We start from the raw sequence: 18,744 nt of genomic DNA, 5'->3' as shown, positions 1-18,744 counted from the left end.
TTTATGTAACCTTAGAAATTAATGATAATTTATAACATGATCACTCACACTGTAGTTCATGTGTTGGTATCAGAGCACTCATAAGCAATCAAAGTTTACCAACATAATGTCATACAAAGCCAGGCATCATATTACGCATTTTGAAGCTGTTGACAAACATATCTGTCATCAGTAAATCACTGTCCCTGTTCCCAAATGTAACCTATATTGTACACTACAATAACACCTCTGCTCAGAGACCCGAAATAATGATCGTTCTTTCAGGAGGGATTTAGACTTTTCCTTAAAATGTATTCACAGATAATAACTTAATACATGGTCAAGAGGAACATTTTAAAAGAACAGCTATAGTTTTTCTTCATTACAAGGTAGATGCCACAGAAGTGAAACCCAATAGTTTGTTTGCTGTCTGAAGACACTGTCTGTGTCTTCATGGTTGCCTTTAAGGAAAAGGCTTAGACATTCACTTTGAAAAATCATGGAAAATTCTCAGGGAGAACAAAAACTTACTGTGGTTAAGTGAATGGCACAATGAATAGGTGTGAGTTTTCCATAGAAAGACTAGGCTTTCCTAACAGAGGTGAGACAATGACATTGTCACAAAAATTGCCTTTCAAAACTAGGCAGTCAAGTTACAGCTTAAAGTAATTCAGAAGCATAAACTAGCAACATGATTGAAGTAATCTAAGTTAAATAAATGTATACAACTGAACAAATACTTTATTTCTCCTGCGAAATCATTCTAGAGGATCAGTGTGATGCTATCAGGGTTTATGTGGCTGATGTCAGAATTATTTGCTCTTTGTACTCCTTAGAATAATGCAGCTTGAGAGGATGCTAGAAAGATCCCTCATATCTATGGCTTTTGGTGTCTATGCCAAGGTACATTAAAAGAATTAATTGATTCTAGTTTTAATGAAATTTGAGAAGTCAGATTGGGTTTTGAATGTAAACCAGACTACTTCAATACTTGTTCAATGAATCAGCGAGTTGACTTTTACAGTTTAGCCATGAGAGAAAGAGCCCTGTTTGTGTTACAGTATGATGTTCAAACATCAGGCTTGCTTGTATCTAATTACTAGGGTGACTGAAGGGAAAGAAATACATTTTTGTATCTATGCCCAGAAAAAAAAGACAAATTACTAATGAGTCTTATCACTGGAGGTAAATTCAGGATACGCTGATAGTATTGTAGTATACCATAGACCAAGTATCTCTCTAGATTATGTTGCACGTCATAATTCAGCATAAAATCAACTCTACTCTGTATGAATACTACACTTCATAGTTTAAGCAAATAGCTGTACTTCATAATGTATCACCTATTACTTTGGAAGAATACAAGAATAAAACAACAACAGAAAAGTCAATGCAGCAATGCGGATATTTTTTCTTCTGTGTTATGTATAGACAAACATGCATTTTCTAGCAGCAAAATCATTTTTTTTATTTCCGACCTCACTCGACAGGAGTATTGAAAATGTTATTAGAGTTCTAAATATCAATAAAAGACTAAAACCTTAGGTAATCATTTGCAGCTGAAACTTCTTTATACTTAGTTTTCACTAGCTTTTAGGGCTTCATTGATGGGAGGCGATAACAAAATTGGAACTGTTCCATGGGAAAATAAAGGGAAGAAGAAAGTGCCTCATCAATTCTAACATAAACAAAACAGTTGAGCAGATTAGTAGTAATATTTGTCTACCGCCCAATTTCTTCTGTCTACTTTAAAATTTTAACACTTGTATGCCACAAGAAACCTTTCTAAATTTTCAATCTTACTATTTAATTTACCATTGAACTGCTGCCATTATTTTGGAGGCTGTGTTTGAGGTTTTGGTAAAACTTTGATTCAAGAAATCGTGGATAAGAATCTCTTTCCATGTGCATGTAAATTATTCTCTGTGCTTCTTCAAAACAGGACTGTGTTGGCTCTTGAATATTCCTTATAATTGCTTTCCTCTCAGGACTGTCAATGTTAATCTGAAACAGAAAACAACATTACTCAAGTATCACTGAATATATGAAAAGGAATGGTAAAGAAGATTGAATTTAGAGGACTTTTATTAAATGCCTTTTATTTATATCTTTTCATATACCCTTTAATTTCAAATCAGCACCTAATGAAAAATTGATTCTAGCAGAGTGGATTTCTCCTTATACTGCCAGAAAATCCCATCTTACTAGTTGACCAGTTTGCTCTTGTTTTTTTGATTTATTAAGAGGTATGTTAGTAGCTGTATGGGTAGCTTGCTCCCTTTGGGACAAGAAGCATGGGAGCTGTCTGAATTTCCCAGGTTGTCCCACATTGTTAACGGAAAAGCCAGTTTAAACCTGGCTATTATAATCAGTGGAGGTTGAAAGTAGTGGTAAAGTCATTGCTGGGCTCGTGTGCAGAAAATGGGCCCTAGATTTCAAGCCTTAAGGAGGTTAAGCAAGATCCAAATACATACTATTTTAGGGGGGGAGGAAGAATTACACATTTTTTTTAAATGTCCTGATTTAAGCCCATATGTTTGGTTGATGAATTTGTGGTTGACAATACTGAAATTTCTTTTTTGGAAATGCAAATGTCTTGCTGAGTTTCCTATAGCTGCACACACTAAAAATAAAATCAAGCAGAAAACCACAAAAAAATGCATTTTGTTGCCAATTGGCACTTAAAACCAGCAGAGAGAACTTTCAAATTTCTTTAAGTTTTGTATTAGTGGGAAAGGTTTAGTAATTTAAAACAGCAATTGCTCTCAGCCAGCGTCTGAGGATGCAGCTGAGTTGGTTTTGGCTTCCCTTTAGTGTCAACAGGGAAGATGCATTTTGAGATTCTATAATAATTTTATTGTCATGCATAAACCAGCCTGATTTTTCAGTTATGTTCAATCTGCCAGAGGCAGCAACAGTAAAGCCAGATTGAGCTTATTTTTTGCAAGGAAAGTAATAAGCTGGAATAGTTAAAGGTCATAAAGCATGACTGATTGTGCAGGAGAGACTCTTGTTTGTATAGTCACTTGTCAGGAAAATAAAATCATTCTCAAACATTTTGTATACAGATCTTCTCTGTTTTCCCTAAATCTTGTATTGTTGGAAGAAGAAAAAAAGTCTGTCTTGGAACATTTATTTTAGCCCATTTTACAAAGGGGACAGCATTGGGTGGAGTTTTTACTTTGTCCATTTATATTTAGTCTTGCAAAGACCAGAGTTATATATACCTGTAACAATGGCATGATGCAAAAAATATTGGAGCGATATCAGTGGCTGCTGGATCAGATGCTGAAAAGGTTAGAACAGATCCAAGAGCTTGGTTATTAATCTAGTTGTGCCTTATGTGGATATAGTTGAAAGATTTACCTATTGTCAAGATGTGAAGGCAAGTATTAAAATTCTGGGTTCAAATGTTTTGAGATGATGAATTGCTACAGTTTTCACTCTCAGTAATACAAGAGGTGTTTTCACTCCCTGGATACCGGAGGTGCTAGGCATTTGTAAGCAACATTACACATCAGGCATTTCTATTTGAGGAGATAAAGCGCACGTGCTATTATGTCACCTCTTTGGGAGCCTGGGGCTGAATGTAACTTGTAAAAAGTTTCCTGGCCATGGAAATCCTTTTCCTCTGTGATGTGATCTTCTTATAGGCTTCGCAAGCAAGCCAGAATTCTATATTTTCATCACTGTGCTCTGTCTTCAAGTAGGTCTTGTAAATCACAGGCCCATCTGTAAATATTTCAGAAGCCAAATTTATGTACCATTATATATGCATTACCTTTAGAGTCCTTTGAAGGCAACAGAGATGTTTACAATGAGGTATATTTCTTGATTGTACACCTATAAATATTCTTAATAGATTATGTTAAAGTGGGGAATTAAACACTCCAACTCACCCTGAAGCCCTACACCTCAACACTGCATTTTCCTGCACATGCAGAACTCCCTTTACCTTCAATGGCATTTCACTATGCAGAGACAGAGCACAGAAAACTTTATTCTTCATGGTCTCTGTGAACATGATCAGACATATCCAGACTGACAAGTATTTTTAAATTCCAGTTCTACTTTTCTACAGAAGATACCTAAGTATTATCAAGTAATCATGATTTGACTGATAAAATAAGACATCTTTTTCTTGGTGTAAGAACTTGGAGAAAAAAACTATTAGCAAAAAAAGGAAATAACTTTTTCTTGCTGCTGTAATAGAGTGAAGTAAAGCAGTTAAAATAATACTGTCTTCAGCAAGTAAGTGGTTCTGAACCTGAGGATGTCTTTGAAACACCTGACAATGGACTTTGCCAGCAGCAATCAGTGAGATTTTTGTGAAGATTAAATTCCTGAAGTGTCATGAGACTTGCTTTGTACACAATTAGGTGACAGAGACATTAAAATGCCTCTAGCCAGAAGAACATTAATAGGCTTCACTCAGTGCTAGCAGTTGAGCAGGAATGGTACTTGCAGTACAAAGATATGCTTTGAGAGTGAAGCCTAAGACAGATAAATACTTCACCTACCTTTCATAGAGAGCTGCAAATCCATTTGCTTTAGAGTTTCTGGCTTTTCACTTGAGTACACTTTTGCACTTTCTGACTATTAAGCATTTAGATGAATTCAAAATCAAGTAATAGCGCCATCTAAGTGCAGTGGATGACAGTTAAGAAGGGCCGCATCCATGTACTGCTGGAAGCTATCAGCATTTTATTTAAAGCAAGCTTTCTTGCTAGTGCAGCACTCTGGGTTTTCATGTTTCCAAACACTGCCTGTCATCTGGCAGAAATGGCGATTGCTTGCATCCCTGCCTGCTTGTGCTGTAATTTTGTCTTTTAAGTGTTTTCTTTTGTGCACTTTCTCCCTGTGCTTTATCTGAAAACCGTTATATTTATATATTGTATTGTATATTATATATAATATATATATTTTATATAAACATATTAGGTTGTTTACTGGTAAAGATTGCAATGGCAAGATCTTTTTCTTTATAGCTGTACACAGAATGTACAAATTCTGTTAATCTTCTTGCTCTCTAGCTTGTTTGCAGTTTGAAAATGATGCCAGTCCTTAGGAATAATCTTTAGAGGGTTGTGCTGTAACTCTCTACATGAGTTTCTCATCAGAGTATTTTTTAAAATGTAGTTCAGTAATGATATTCTACAGGAAGAAATTTATGGGAAATGTGGGAGAGCTCTGAGCCCTGAATGAGGCAGGGGGATGCTGGGGTGAGAAAGTTCAGATTTGCTACTGCAGCTACAGTTCTTCCCATACCTGAGATGAGGGTCTGAGTTATCTTCCAGGGCATTATGCTATATAGATGTGCCATTAGGTATCATGTCTTTGCCATACACAGGATTTTCCAAGTCAACTTTTCTTTTGTTTTCTTCTAATATATATTGCTATACAGTGTTCTAAGCGGGAATATGGCAGGTAAACCTGCCCCTATTATGTGTCTTTAAAAGAACTACAAGTCCTTGCAGAAATGGCAAGTTGGGGAAAATATTTACAGCAAGCTACATTTATTTTCAGTTTGATGCATACTAAGCATGTCACAAAAAGTTGTTTTTCATTAGTTACATATAAACCAGCATGCATTATACTGCATGACTTATTGATTTTGCTTTGTGAGAACTTTTTCAGTAATCCGTCTGGGAAACAAACATACAATTACTTACATTTACTTGTTACCAGCTTTTCAAAAGACTGGGACCATTGCAACACTTCCTCCAAAGATAATCTTTAGAAAAAAGGAGATTATTGTAGGATTAGTTGTGGTTCAATGCATAAAAAATGAACTGATATTACATTATTGAAAATCTGTCTCTAGTTTAAATAAGATCAGTATAAAAATTATATTTAAAAAGGTTTTTCTGAGCATCCTAGATCTTGTGCTTATTATGCTGAATCGAATATTCTTTTTGCTGTAACAAACGTAGTTTCATCTCAAGGTACTTTAATGCAGTTCTTCCAGATATGGCATTTGCTTATTTAAATTGTGTTTAGGAGAAGCACAAGTAAAGTACTAGATTTCTAGATGGGAGCTTCTTTGGGACAGGAACCATTATATATACTTTATGAAATGTTGGTGTTTGTATTTAGTAACAAAGTCTTAAAGGGCTCAAGGTCTTATTGTAATATTTACGGGCCTTTGACATCTAAATTGACTGATCATCTGAGAGCTGAATACAAGCTCTGAACATAAGGTAAGTAATGAAAAGTTAGTACAATCTTATTTGTAAGGGACTTCCATTTCTCTCCAGTTGTTTACAGTATAGTATGACACATTGTTACTAATCTAGACAGTTCTTGGTGGTGATTAAAATCAGATTTATTTCTTTCATGTTTGCTATTCTTAAGCAATCATTTCATAAGCTTGTAGGAGTCTCCTGCCTGATTCTGGGAAAGAGTATGGAAGTAGTGAGGTGAGAGACTAAACAATTTAAGGAAAAACAAATGTCTTGAAGGCCAATAGCTCCATTTAAGTGCACGTAGCTCCATTTACACCAACTGATTTTTAAGTGTTGCAGTTATAAGACATCAATGCTGGTAACTTGGAAAAAATGCTTATGCTTATATTAGTAGAAGAAAACACAAGGGATGTATTCCAGTGGGTGCTTTCCATTATGCGTCAGACAAACCTGGGAGGATATCCCTCTTTATTGAATATTTTGTTTTCATATGAGCTACAGTTTTGACAACAGCAGCTAAGTATTGCAGAACATTTTGTGAAATTTTAGTTAAAAGCAAAACCGGCTCTGGTGTGAGTGCTGCATGATGCTTCCTAGATTTCTGCTGCACATCAGCCATTAGAAGCTTTGTAGCTTTTTAATTGGTGAGCACCCATTTACTGTTAATTTGATAAAATTCTTTATTTCTCTGAAAGAGTACATGCTGGGATTCACTGGTTGTTTTGTCAGGCTTTCCTAATTAGTCAGACCTGGTCAGAGAAATATATTGGAAGAGAAATTTTACTGTTATCCGCTTCTCGTATTCATAAATCTCTAGTAGCTCTTGCCAGTAAAAGATACTGTTTTTTCCTGCTCGTGGGCTATTGACCTCTTCTCTATATAAAATCCTGAAGCATGTTGTTATGGGGAGTGAGAATCTTCATTTCTTTGGATGATTTTTGCCTTAAGAGCTGCTTCTGAGTCATATTCACTGTTACTGATGCAAATGACTTTTCATTTCTGTCAGCAATAACACTTGCATGTAGAATAAATGACAACCTTTTCTGTCTTATTAAGCATCATCCGTGGGGCCATTGTATGTCTATTTCTGATTATTTGTCTTTACTATTAATTCATGAAGCAGAAAGAGTGCTGCCTGGTGGGGCAGCTGACACAGAGGAAAACCTTTTTATTTTTTTACTTAATTTTTAAAATTGGGAAAATATAAACCAAATGTATATAACAAAGGCTGTTGTAGGGTCTTGTGGGAGCTATCGTTCATTTAGTGTACCCTCTGCAGTGTGAGGGGCTCTCCTGGCTGCTGCTGCATGGGAGAGAAGTCCTAGTTCAGGAGGCACTTTTGAAAATGCTATGCTGTCTGGATTTCTGCCACTTAATGTCATGCAAACGGCAGTTTCAGGAGTCATCAGACACACCTTGGTATTGCTGTGGAGGACAAAGCATGTTGGATGGAAACATTTCCTCACCCTGATGTGACACTCTGACCAGAAGTTCCAGCTATGATTGGCCTTCACTGAGGTTAGCGGCAGCTAAGGACTTGCAGGAGGAACCTGGATATGTCTCTTATCCACCACGTCTTCAAACTTTGCCAACAGTCTGAATTCTTCTAAACTATCGACCCAAAATACTTGTCTCACAAATTCTTCACAGGCCCAAATCTGGACTTAATCCAAGGGTTAGTTTAGGCCTATACCTATTTAATATAAAAGAGGTTTCCACTGGGATGTACCTTTCTACCACTAGGTTGTACCTTTCTACCAGTAGGGAAATGACACTTGGTGCTTCCTGTGCTATAAGGGAATTGGACACATGAAGGTGATCAGCAGGGCTAGTTGTGAAGATGTTGCACTTTCTTGCATGATTTCAAGCTTGCAAAGTAAACTTCCACTCTGAATTTTTATATTTTTGTCTGCCCTACTCAGCTGCACATACTGCAGAACATAAACAGTTCATTGGTACTTACTTAGAACTGATCCCATTTTCTTCTGCTCTGAATACCTTGCAAAGCCAACAAGTACTTGGACTCATCCTCCTAAACATTAAAAATATGTGAGTTTTAAAGCTGCTGTGCTCAGTTCTGGCTGTCTTAAATTCCACTTATAATTTAGTCTCCATATAGCAGCGTGACCAGTTCTAGCAGTATAATACATCTAATCTTTATCAATGAGTCATGGCTGAAACATTAGAGCAAAATATCTTTCTGTAATAGCAAAACCTTAAAAATAATTATATAAAAAAAAAAAATAAAATCAAGTAGTCCAATGGGTGTATCTCCCTCTTCGCTTCTCCAGTTTTGAAAAGAGATTACAAGTTTTAACCTGACCCAAAGCAGAGAGAGACAACTTTTCCCTGAAAGTTCAGGGTGACCTGAATTGGAGATCAGAATTCAACGTGAATGGGACAATGCTGAGTAAATTAAGTGTCTGAGAGTAACACTGACATTTGTCTAGCAAATATCTCAAAGTCAATTAAAAGGTGCTAGATCACTTGCTTTTGTGTAGAGATTATAAGAAAGGGTGTAATATCTTATTGGCTATGAGGCAGTCAAGAATATGTTTGTCTGAAAAAATATAAAAAAAACCATCTTGCAACCTCAAATATGTTTATTTTTTTCTCCTTTGGCTTTCAAGTGATGACAAATTATTTGCCAAGTTTACATAGAACAGTAAGTAAGTTTGTATAGACCTGCCTGAAATAACAACAATAGTCTTCATTTATTTAAACTGTTTCTTTCAGGTCTGCACATACTACTCCTAAAACCAATTTTTTCCTTCAAACTGAAACATAGAACAAGGATGTATCTCCCAGAATCCTGAACCTGTGGAATCACAACATTTACCTTTAGTTTTATTTTCCTTATTTCTATAGCATCTATATCCGATTTTTGCGTTTTGCCCCACAGATTTCCTACAGGGTACTGATAACTTCAGCTCTCCTGCTCATGATCTCTGCAACCCTGTAGGACTGCCAGTGGCTGTTGCCTGTTTCCTACTTTTGTGAAGATCTCTTAACTATGCTGTCTGCTTACTTTCTGTATGACTTCTACACTTACCTTTTCATTCCATTAACATTTACTCATCTCACCCTCTGCCTAAAAGCAATCTTTTAAAACTTCATAATATTGCATATTGAAGATAACATACTAAAAATCTGGCATATGGTTATTGCTTATCACCTTATTTTAGACTGTTTTACCCAACGCCCTCCATTTTGGGTGTTTTCTTGTTGAAATTGGCAGTCTTCACTGAATAAAAACCAAGAACAGCCTTGTGGCATTTTTGAGAGCTGAAGCAGCTTATGTAGGTTGTCTACTATACAGAAATGCTCCATGAATATAAGGTTAAGTAATATTAAGTCATCTAGTTCAGCTACTTCAAACAACAGTGTCAGTCAGTAATTTTTTTCTCCAAGTGACTGCTGCATGAAGTCACATTTGTACAAGGAAATGTTACTGGGTCTAGGAACCGTTTTGAGTTGGAAGCTTTAAACAAATACTGTTCTCCAGGGCTTGTTGAGTATATGCATTTGCCAAACATATATGCAGGGCTTTGTGGTTTTCTTCTTTTTATATTAGAAACATTTCCTTACAGACTGAGAAACAAAGCATGCTGATTTTATCTTTTTCAGTGCTGCTTTGGAATGTCTTCTTTCCTCTGTGCCCTATTAGTCTAATGTTGCTTGCTTCTGCTGGCAATAGTCTTGGTCTTAAAATAAGGCAGGAATAGTACACAAATCTACTACGTGCCCTTGAGCAACTTATGTCAGTTTTGAACTGGCTGATCCTCACAAGTGCAGCCTGTGACATTACCAGTATTATTGTCTCATCTGCTATTGTAGATGGCTGCCCATTTACATCTTTACTTAATACAGCTTTGCAATGTTCAGCTAACTAGATTTGGATGATGTTTGGATCTCTTTTCATCTGATAGGTATGAACAACATGTAGTAACTTTTTTGTTTGCTCATTATAAGTCTTTCTTGTCACAAGGCCGCAAGTACTTTTACGTGTATGAACTGTGCTTCCTGCAGGTATCATAATCCAAAACTAAGTCACATGCTTACTGCTCTTTCATAAAAGAAATATAAGCCTATCTGATAATAAATACATCCTGTCTGTAAACGATATAAGCAATACTGATCTGGAAATGACTATTTAACTCTGATTATATTTTAGATCAGAAAAAAATCAGGAAAACTGCTTTGATAGATCCAAGAAGTAGATCTCTTTATTTTTCAAACTACAGCACACATTTTGATTTTTTTCAACAACTTTATACTATGCCAGTGAATGTGCAAAATCCTTAATGTCACAGTTTGGAAGGCAGTGTAGGTTTCAGCAGAGCCTTCAGAGAGAAACCTCTGTATGAAAATTCTAATTAATTGCCTTCTGCAATGTCACTTAACTTAGTTTGTATTACAGGTGTTACACAAAATATTCATTTGTAAATAGGGATAAAGTTGTTTATACATCAGAAATATTTCTAAAATTCATGCCTTTTCTGTGGTGAGATAACATGCCAAGAGAAAAAGTGGTCTCTCCTTGCCTATGCTATATATTTCTGTTAATATTTCAAAGTAAAAAGCAACATACTTACAGTAAGTCTTCCTGGATTGTTTCCCCTGGTTAAAAACTTTCATTTAGTAGTTGCACTTGTAGGAATAGTTTTCCAAATTCCTTGACCTGTTCTTTTTCTTTATTTTCTTTTCATGTAGAAGATCTTACTACCCTTTGGCTGTGTCTATACTGCTCATGTTAGTGCCTGACTCCTTTCTTATACATACCATGGGCAAACAGTGGCTGCGGTTTCTATCAAAAAAGTTTGGTTGGACTCTGATGCTCCACTGATAGAGGTTGTTTGCTCTGAAATTATCTTGACATCTCTACTGATCAGCTGTAATGAAAAAAAGCTGTGTTTTACTTCACTGAAATCTTGCATGTATTGTCCAAGTTTTGTGACTAATATTTTCCATTCCTTTATCGAAGTTCTTTGTATGAAATCTAAAGTCCATGTTGAAATAAGACGGAAGGCAAAAGTACCTTTGCACTAAAACTAAATTTCAGCCTCTTACAGGCAGTATTATGAAGAAGTTTGGATTGGCATTGGGGAGCCTTTATTTTCTGCTCTGACCCATTAGTGTGATGCTTGTATATGCACTGGATGCTAGAACAGAACTTTTTTTATACTTGTATGAGGTCCTCTGTAATTTTTCTCATAACTGTTGCCCAGGGTATGGCTTAATTTTAAGTTGAGACTCAAGTTACTTGTTCCACTTGTTCTTCTCTAGCCTAGTGTTTCAAAGCAGCCATGCAGTGCAATAGCATGGAGTTATGCCAGTGGTAGAGTCATCTGTAGCGATACTGTGACTTTGGGAGTAAGCACTAGCTCAACTAGTTATTGTAAATTAGTTACACAAGGGGGTGGGGGAAAAAGTCTTTCTAGAAAGCTTTCTGTCCTTTCTGCAGGCAGTTGTGATCTCTGGGGATTTGCCAGTGTCTGCAAAGCACAGACTGTGTCAGGAGGGAAAGGCTGGTTTTCTCCCTACTTCACCTGACAGCCAACTGTGTGCAGTGGGCAATGTTTCTTTCAGTCTTATCTCTCTGTTTTAACTAGACTTTCTTTTTGTCTTACAATGCCTCCTAGGCCAAGCATAAACTGTATAGTATTTGAACTTCAATTGAAGTTAGAGCCTACAGTAATACAGTATGCTCATTTATTTTATTGCAGCTCACCCTACTGCTATATAGGTATAGAGTAGAAAGATGTACATCTGTTTTCCAACAGTAAAGATTCTGGTGTGGAGGAAACTATGTGTATGCACATCTACAGCAGACCCTGGTGTCTGAGTAGGACAGTGCATAAGAGACTGCCTGGAGGGAACTCACCACTGGATCTGGACTGTGCTTATGGAAAAGGGGGGACAAATAGCACAATGCAATCTATTTTCTGTAGATTGTTATTTCATTAAATCTTCTTTTGTGTTGTTCATACCTTCACACAGATTTTGGAGTATTTTGTTCCATTTCTAGACTAGGAATGAGCAGGGGCAAATATCTATGTAATGTAACTTGACTTAATTATTCAAGTAGTCACAATAGTGATATAATCCAACTTCCTCACATCTTCTCAAAAGTACCTCTAATGCCTTCATATGCAGGCAGCTACATACTAATAGCATCTGAGGGAAGTAACTTTGGCTTAAGCATGACAAGCTAAAAATGGCCATAAAGAATCTTAGTTTTAGAACTACTTCTTTTTTTTTTTTTTTTTTTTTTTTTTTTAGGAAAGCGCTACAGGAATAAATGTGACACTGGAGAGTTACATAATAACATAATCTCAATTATGTTGGTAGTCTACACTACTGACTTGAATGGATATTTATTCGATTTACATATAGTGGGTAAAAAAACTTGTGTGTATACATATGTACATATACAAACTTTTTTGCAAAAGCTTAAGTATATTTTATTTCTGCAGTAAATTTTAAGGGCATTAAAGTATATCTCAACTGAAATCTTGGTATTAAAATGCGTGATAATGAGTTCTTTAGGGCTTCGTTTCCTATTATCAACTGATGTTCATTATCAGGACACCCTATATGAGATCATCTCTTTGTAAGTTTAAATTGTTCAGTGACTGAGGATCAGTAACCAGTGACTTTGCTGTCAAATATTTTCATTTACATATTACAGACATTGAAGAATACTGTAATATTGCTTAAAATTAAAATATTTTTTTGTTTTTTCCTTTTCCATAAGCTTGTTTTCACTATTACGCTGAAGTTAATATTTCTCCAAACCTCCTTAACTTGAGCAGTGGCAGGATATTTCAGTACAGGATTTGTTGCTTATTTCACTCTGCAGTTTTGTTGCATTCTTGACCATGATCTAAAGAATAATTTAGAATCCTAGAATCATAGGATAGTTAGGGTTGGAAAGGACCTTAAGATCATCCAGTTCCAAACCCCCCTGCCATGGGCAGGGACACCTCACACTAAACCATGTCACCCAAGAACACTTAGTAGGTATCTGCAGGCACTTAAGATTGCCTGAGTAAAACCAGATTTTGGCTGGCTGGGAAGCTGTCAAAGACTGAAACACCCTGAAGGGCTATCAGTATGTTCCTGTCTGCCATCACTGTGCTTCCCAGCCACTGTGATGACTCTATCTTCTTTCTCTTGACACGGCTGCTACCATTCAACTTGTTGCAAATATGATTTTACAACTTCTTTCTCTGAGTCAGCTGCTTTCCACTGCCATTCTTTCATAAAATGTTACCTTTCTACTTCCCTTCTCAGAATATTTAAAGCACATAGGAGTGGAGGGTTTAGTCATTAACCTGGTATGGTGCTCCACTGAAAAGTTACACTACTGAATCTGAATCATACTCTTTCTCTTATTACATAGATATTCCACTAGATGTCATCTGGTCTCACACTGAAGGGAAATGTATAACTTCCATGTACATCAAACTGTGGTCTCATGAGGGTAGATGTGGGGGTAGGCTCTGGGGAAACTACAGTTTCACTGTAACAAATGATTTCATTTAGCCTGAAAGAGACTTGTTCAGATGAGACAGTGAGATGAGCAGATAACTGAGACATATGTTGAACAGGCTGTTTAACATGTCTTCTTATATGACCTTGTTCCTTTGAATTCCTCATGTTTGCCACATGGGTAGTGCAGACCAAATATAGTGTCAAGAGGGCATGTGTTATGTAGGAATCAGTTATTGCTTGGTTCATTCAGTAGCTGAGTTGGACATGCTTTTTCTGAACACCCCCTTCCTCCGCTGCCCCGAGCCAAATTGGAAAGCCAAAGTATCAAAACTGTGAAAATGGCTCTGTCATATCACAGCTGCTGAACTTGTTAGTTATTCTGACCTGTGGTGTGGTTTTCAACCCCACCCCCCTGGGATTAATTATTAGTTGCAGCTAGTTCAGACAGTATAATGGTATCATAGAATAGTTAGGCTTGGAAAGAACCTTAAGATCATCTAGTTCCAAACCCCTGCTATGGGCAGGGACACCTCACACTAAACCACGCTACCCAAGGCTCCATCCAACCTGGCCTTGAACACTGCCAGGGATATAAGTTGACCATCTTGACTACAACAATTTTTTTCTGGGAGCATTATCCTCACTGATGGGTTTTTGCTCAGTCTTATATTTCCTTTTTCTGTTTTCTGGTGTTCACTTGCCTGGTAGCATCTTTCTTCATTCTCATACCTTCTCTTTATTTTTCCTCTTGCCATTATAATAATTCTTTCCTATTTGTTTCTATTTTAGTGCTCTTCTACTCAGTAATTCTTCTCATCCTCCTACGTCTGTTTTGCACCAGTGAACGTGGAAGTAATGTCTGTCTCACTTTCTGTGTTGGACCCATTCTTTCCACCTACCCACATACTCCCTTGCTTGCACATTGCTACCCTTTCTCTCCTGCAGCACACATGCACTGCCGTTCATGAATATAGGGACAGTGCTTGCTTGGGGCTTGCTTGGTGTACTGTGTATTCCTGATGCAGTGTCTTGCAAGGGCATTTTAAATAGGAGCACTGAGGATGTGCCTAGAGATTGAGGGCCAAGCACAAGAAAAGCAGTAAAATATTAAGAGGCATTTGTTAACCCTGAGGACAGCACAAAGTGCATACTCTAATCCAGGCACTGCCCATACTTATTGCTGTTTAAGTGGGAATAATATAGAAATAATGGATCAATGTTCTTGCTTTTTCACTTAATACATCCATTGACATTTCCAGTAGACAGTCCTGTTTCTATGCTTGCATCTTGGCGGTTTTGATCAGATTCTGCTGAGAACTTTCTTGCTATAGAATTGAAAATAGCTTCAAGAAAAGTTAGGTTCAGCATGCAGCACTGATCTGTTCACAGGGCAACAGGTAACAGCGTTCACAGATTCAGCACCTTACTCTAGGCCACGACAAGCAAGAAACTGCAGCTATAGAGATAATGAAGTAGTTTCTGGTGGAAACACAACTAGGCATTGCCTATTAGTAGTCACTGACTTCAAGAACTTGAATAGTTTCTATATTCACAGCTTCAGGTTTTATCTATAAGGTTGGACAAATCTTAAATTGTGACCAGTGTCAGTAAGGTCTATCAACAATCATCCACTGAGTGACAACAGACTGAAGTCTAGATAGCACTTCTGAAAACTTTTCCTCAGTTGTATGACCTTTCTCTTTCCTTTTTCGAAAAGCTGTGATATCATTATATGAGCCCCTGATATTCTGCAACTGAAGTTGAAAAGGAAATCACGTGACTGGAAACTTGGACTACTTTTTGCATGAATTTTCAGCCCTCTCATTTAAACAGACTTCAGAGAGGTGAATGCTGTGGTTTGAATACAAAGCATTGTGTGCTCTTAGCTCTCTGTCAGACTCTGCATACACACTCACATAAAAGCTCAGCAAAGCTACTCACAAAGGTTACTTACACTCCCTGCAAGCATATTAATTTTGAAGATGCCAGTTGTCCATCTTTCAGTTGTTTAGTGTAAAGTTGTTGATTACAGTTCAGTCCAAATTGGTCAGAATATTTGAACACGTTATTTCTGGGCCTCCTCCTGCAGATGTTTGCTCCAGCACATGAACAGTTCCTGGTTGGACTTTGGGCTTTGTTTGAACATCTTGAGTGTGTTCACTATTTCCTCAGACTGTCATGGGCAAGCATGCTGCCTTGCTCAAAATCTGTTCGATAGCAAGTCTCTTCTCTGTCTCTAAAGCTGGCTTCTTGAGCTTCATTGTTGACAAACCATCTACTGCAGTAAATACAGTAATTTCCCTAAGTAGTATGAAATTCATGGGTTACAAATTACAATTATGTAAAGATGTTTATTTTTTTTTAAAGGTTGTCCTCTAATAGCAGAAGCCCTCCAACCACAGTAACTTGAGGAAAAAGCCAAAATCCCTTCTGACTCAAGTGATGTCAAGTTTGTAGGCAGTTGTACTGTTACTTTAACAATGTTTCTTTTCAAAGTTTGTTAAAGAGCCAAAGTACTAATCTGCTGTGTTTCTCTCTGTAGAAGTCTAGAATGATCCTAAAAGGTTTATATTTGTATATTTCATTCTTTACTCAAGCTATTTTTAATTTTAGTCTTGGAAAAGACCATGCGAAAGCTGGTCACCGAACTAGTTGTGATATGTGCTTTAAGGCTGTGTCTGGTGCCTAGGCTGTTTGAAGAAATTCGAGGGAAGTAGTCAGTAGATTTTAAATGTTGATCATATTTGGGGTCTTTCAAGAGAACTTTTTCTAGGGCTGTTTTGAGATACGAGGTGAAATGAGTTTACTTCCAAACTAAGCCAGTTAGTTCTCGGTTGATGTAAATCTTCTTTTTGTGACTAAAGCCTTTGAGGCTGTATTTACTCAAATAAAGCCAGGGGATAAACTTAACTTCTCTCTGACTTTGCTTCTGATCACCCAAGACAAATTTAAATCACCCAGTTAATATTAAGCAAGAACTTGTATTGCAGTTTTGGCCCATGTTTAATGATTAAAGACTTACTTTGAAAAAGCTTCATTTATAGGCGTTACACTCCCAGATACAATTCACCCATGTCTCTGAACAGAAGATAAGAACATCTAATTTTTCCACCTATTGTCATCTGGTTTTGTTTTTCAGACTCGTTTCACAATCATAAAGGAAATGACATCCGGAAAGACTGTTAGGTCAGAACGTGGGCAGGGACGGGTGTCACTTAGGGGCCTAAGGTGATGAATTTGTACTATTCATCAGCATCTGAGCTTTAATTTCGTTCTTCCTTCACTGTGCATATTGATGGGATGTCTCTAGTAACACATCTTGTCAAGGTGTGGGAGAGAATGACAATATGTTATACCATAATTTTAGTGACATTTAAGATAATATTAAAAATACTTGTTTCAGGGAATGCATTTAAGATTTTCTAAATTGGCGAGGTTAGTCTTCTAAACTCATATTCAGGGTCTGCTGTACTCTTGAGCCTTCCTATAAGGAAAACTTCTCTCTGCAGCAGGGAGATGTAATTCACTTCAAAAGTGCACATTAAGATGGTAGAATGATTGATTTTTACACTGAAACACTGATGAAAAATGAAAGTATGCCCTTCAGGGGTAAGGTATAACACATAAAGGAAGCCTGAGTCACTACTGTCAAATATTAATGCTTCTCCATGTACTGCATCCTGTTTTCCTATACTGATCTGTAGCTGACGGCCAATCTGATGCAGCAGTTTTTCTTAGAGAACGTGAATGGAACAGCAAATTTCCATCCTGTAGGGTGCATTTTTTCCCCAAAAGGGAAACCTATATTTTGTTAAAAAAATAAAATCAAATAAGTTGTATGACATACATATTTAATATTTTGATAAGTTCTGGATCACAGTCAGAGCCAGATTGCTCTGGAAAGTTTTATCAGCTAACTGGTAATTAACTCAGTCTACCATATGTTGAAAAAAGACAGTTTCCCCCAGTTGCCTACTAATTTATTACAAGATAGTAAATAGAGCTTGCATTCACAAGTCTCTCCTTTGAGTGTGGGAAGTTTCCAAGGAGGCGTGCTTTCCATATTCAGTGTGTAACATGTCCTGTTTTGGAAGAGTCTGCCATACTGGGCAGGGTACAACCCACAGCTGTGAAACCAGGCTGCAATACTGAGGCTATTTATGTGCATGGGTTGGGAGAGAAGATGAATAGGAAATCACAGATAACTTGATATGGTGCATGGGCATTGTAAATGAACCAGGGCTCACAGAAAATAGAGTCCTTAATCTCTTTATCTGTATACTCTGCTGTTTTTCTGAGTCCAAAGAGCCTCTATTTAGGCCACATTTCAAATAAAAGAATTCACTGCAAAATAAGCATTGTACACTGCATTTGAAAAAAAGATTTTGAAGAAATGATAGAAATACCTATCTCTGGACTATTTTAAAACATGTAAGTATTGTTAAGTGCCTTAAAGTACAGTAAAAGTTCTTTTGGTTGTATCATTGAATTATTACTTATAGCTTCTTCCTTCTATAAAGTAGATTAGTACGGATGACACTATAAATTGCTACAAAATGCTTCCAGATCTCTTAGACCTTGTTTAAGCAACCAGAGTTGTATAGCCCTGCTATAGCAACAGATATATAATACTAGGCTTACAATGGCATCCCGGAGACAGCTCTGAATTTGTGCTGCGTGGTTTTTGCTTGGTGAAACATGGTCATGTTGCCATGGACACTGGAGAGGGCTGGAATATCTCTGGAATTAATAACCTGGGTGATTGGCCTTCCTGGTAGTTTTCAGATTCCTACTGCAGACAAGGTGACTTAAAAATGTACTGAGGTTAGGTTGTAAGGAGCAGGATAGCTTCTTTTTAGGGAAAAATAACCTTTCTGTCCTCACACTGTACCAAATCATGAACCGGGGGAGAACTTGTGGAAGAGAGTGAAAAGTCCCTTCTTCCTTCCTGGTCAATTCTAACTCTGTAATACAAAGGTGTGCTCTCTGAGAGCTGTGTTAGTCTCTTTTAGAGGGCTCTAACCAGTATGTTATATCATGTGTCACTTCCTCACCCTTTCCTGTTCAGTTGGACCCAGTGACT

General features: G+C 37.1%; 1 protein-coding gene across 1 annotated transcript; it reads right to left on the bottom strand.

Moving 5' to 3' along the window:
* Window positions 1-1,439: 1,439 nt before the first annotated feature.
* Window positions 1,440-9,494, bottom strand: RGS13 (regulator of G protein signaling 13). The gene is made up of 6 exons (XM_065675048.1): window positions 9,477-9,494; window positions 8,532-8,587; window positions 8,128-8,196; window positions 5,652-5,713; window positions 3,545-3,711; window positions 1,440-1,983 (listed from the first exon to the last, which is right to left on the bottom strand). The coding sequence occupies exons 1-6, from the start codon at window positions 9,492-9,494 to the stop codon at window positions 1,786-1,788; spliced, it is 570 nt and encodes a 189-aa protein (XP_065531120.1). The 3' UTR covers window positions 1,440-1,785.
* Window positions 9,495-18,744: the final 9,250 nt, after the last annotated feature.

The sequence above is a fragment of the Lathamus discolor genome, chromosome 3 (genome assembly GCF_037157495.1).
Source record: "Lathamus discolor isolate bLatDis1 chromosome 3, bLatDis1.hap1, whole genome shotgun sequence".
Lineage (NCBI taxonomy): Eukaryota > Metazoa > Chordata > Aves > Psittaciformes > Psittacidae > Lathamus > Lathamus discolor.
The sequence above is the reverse complement of the archived record's forward strand: the minus strand, read 5'-3'. Positions and strand labels throughout refer to the sequence as shown.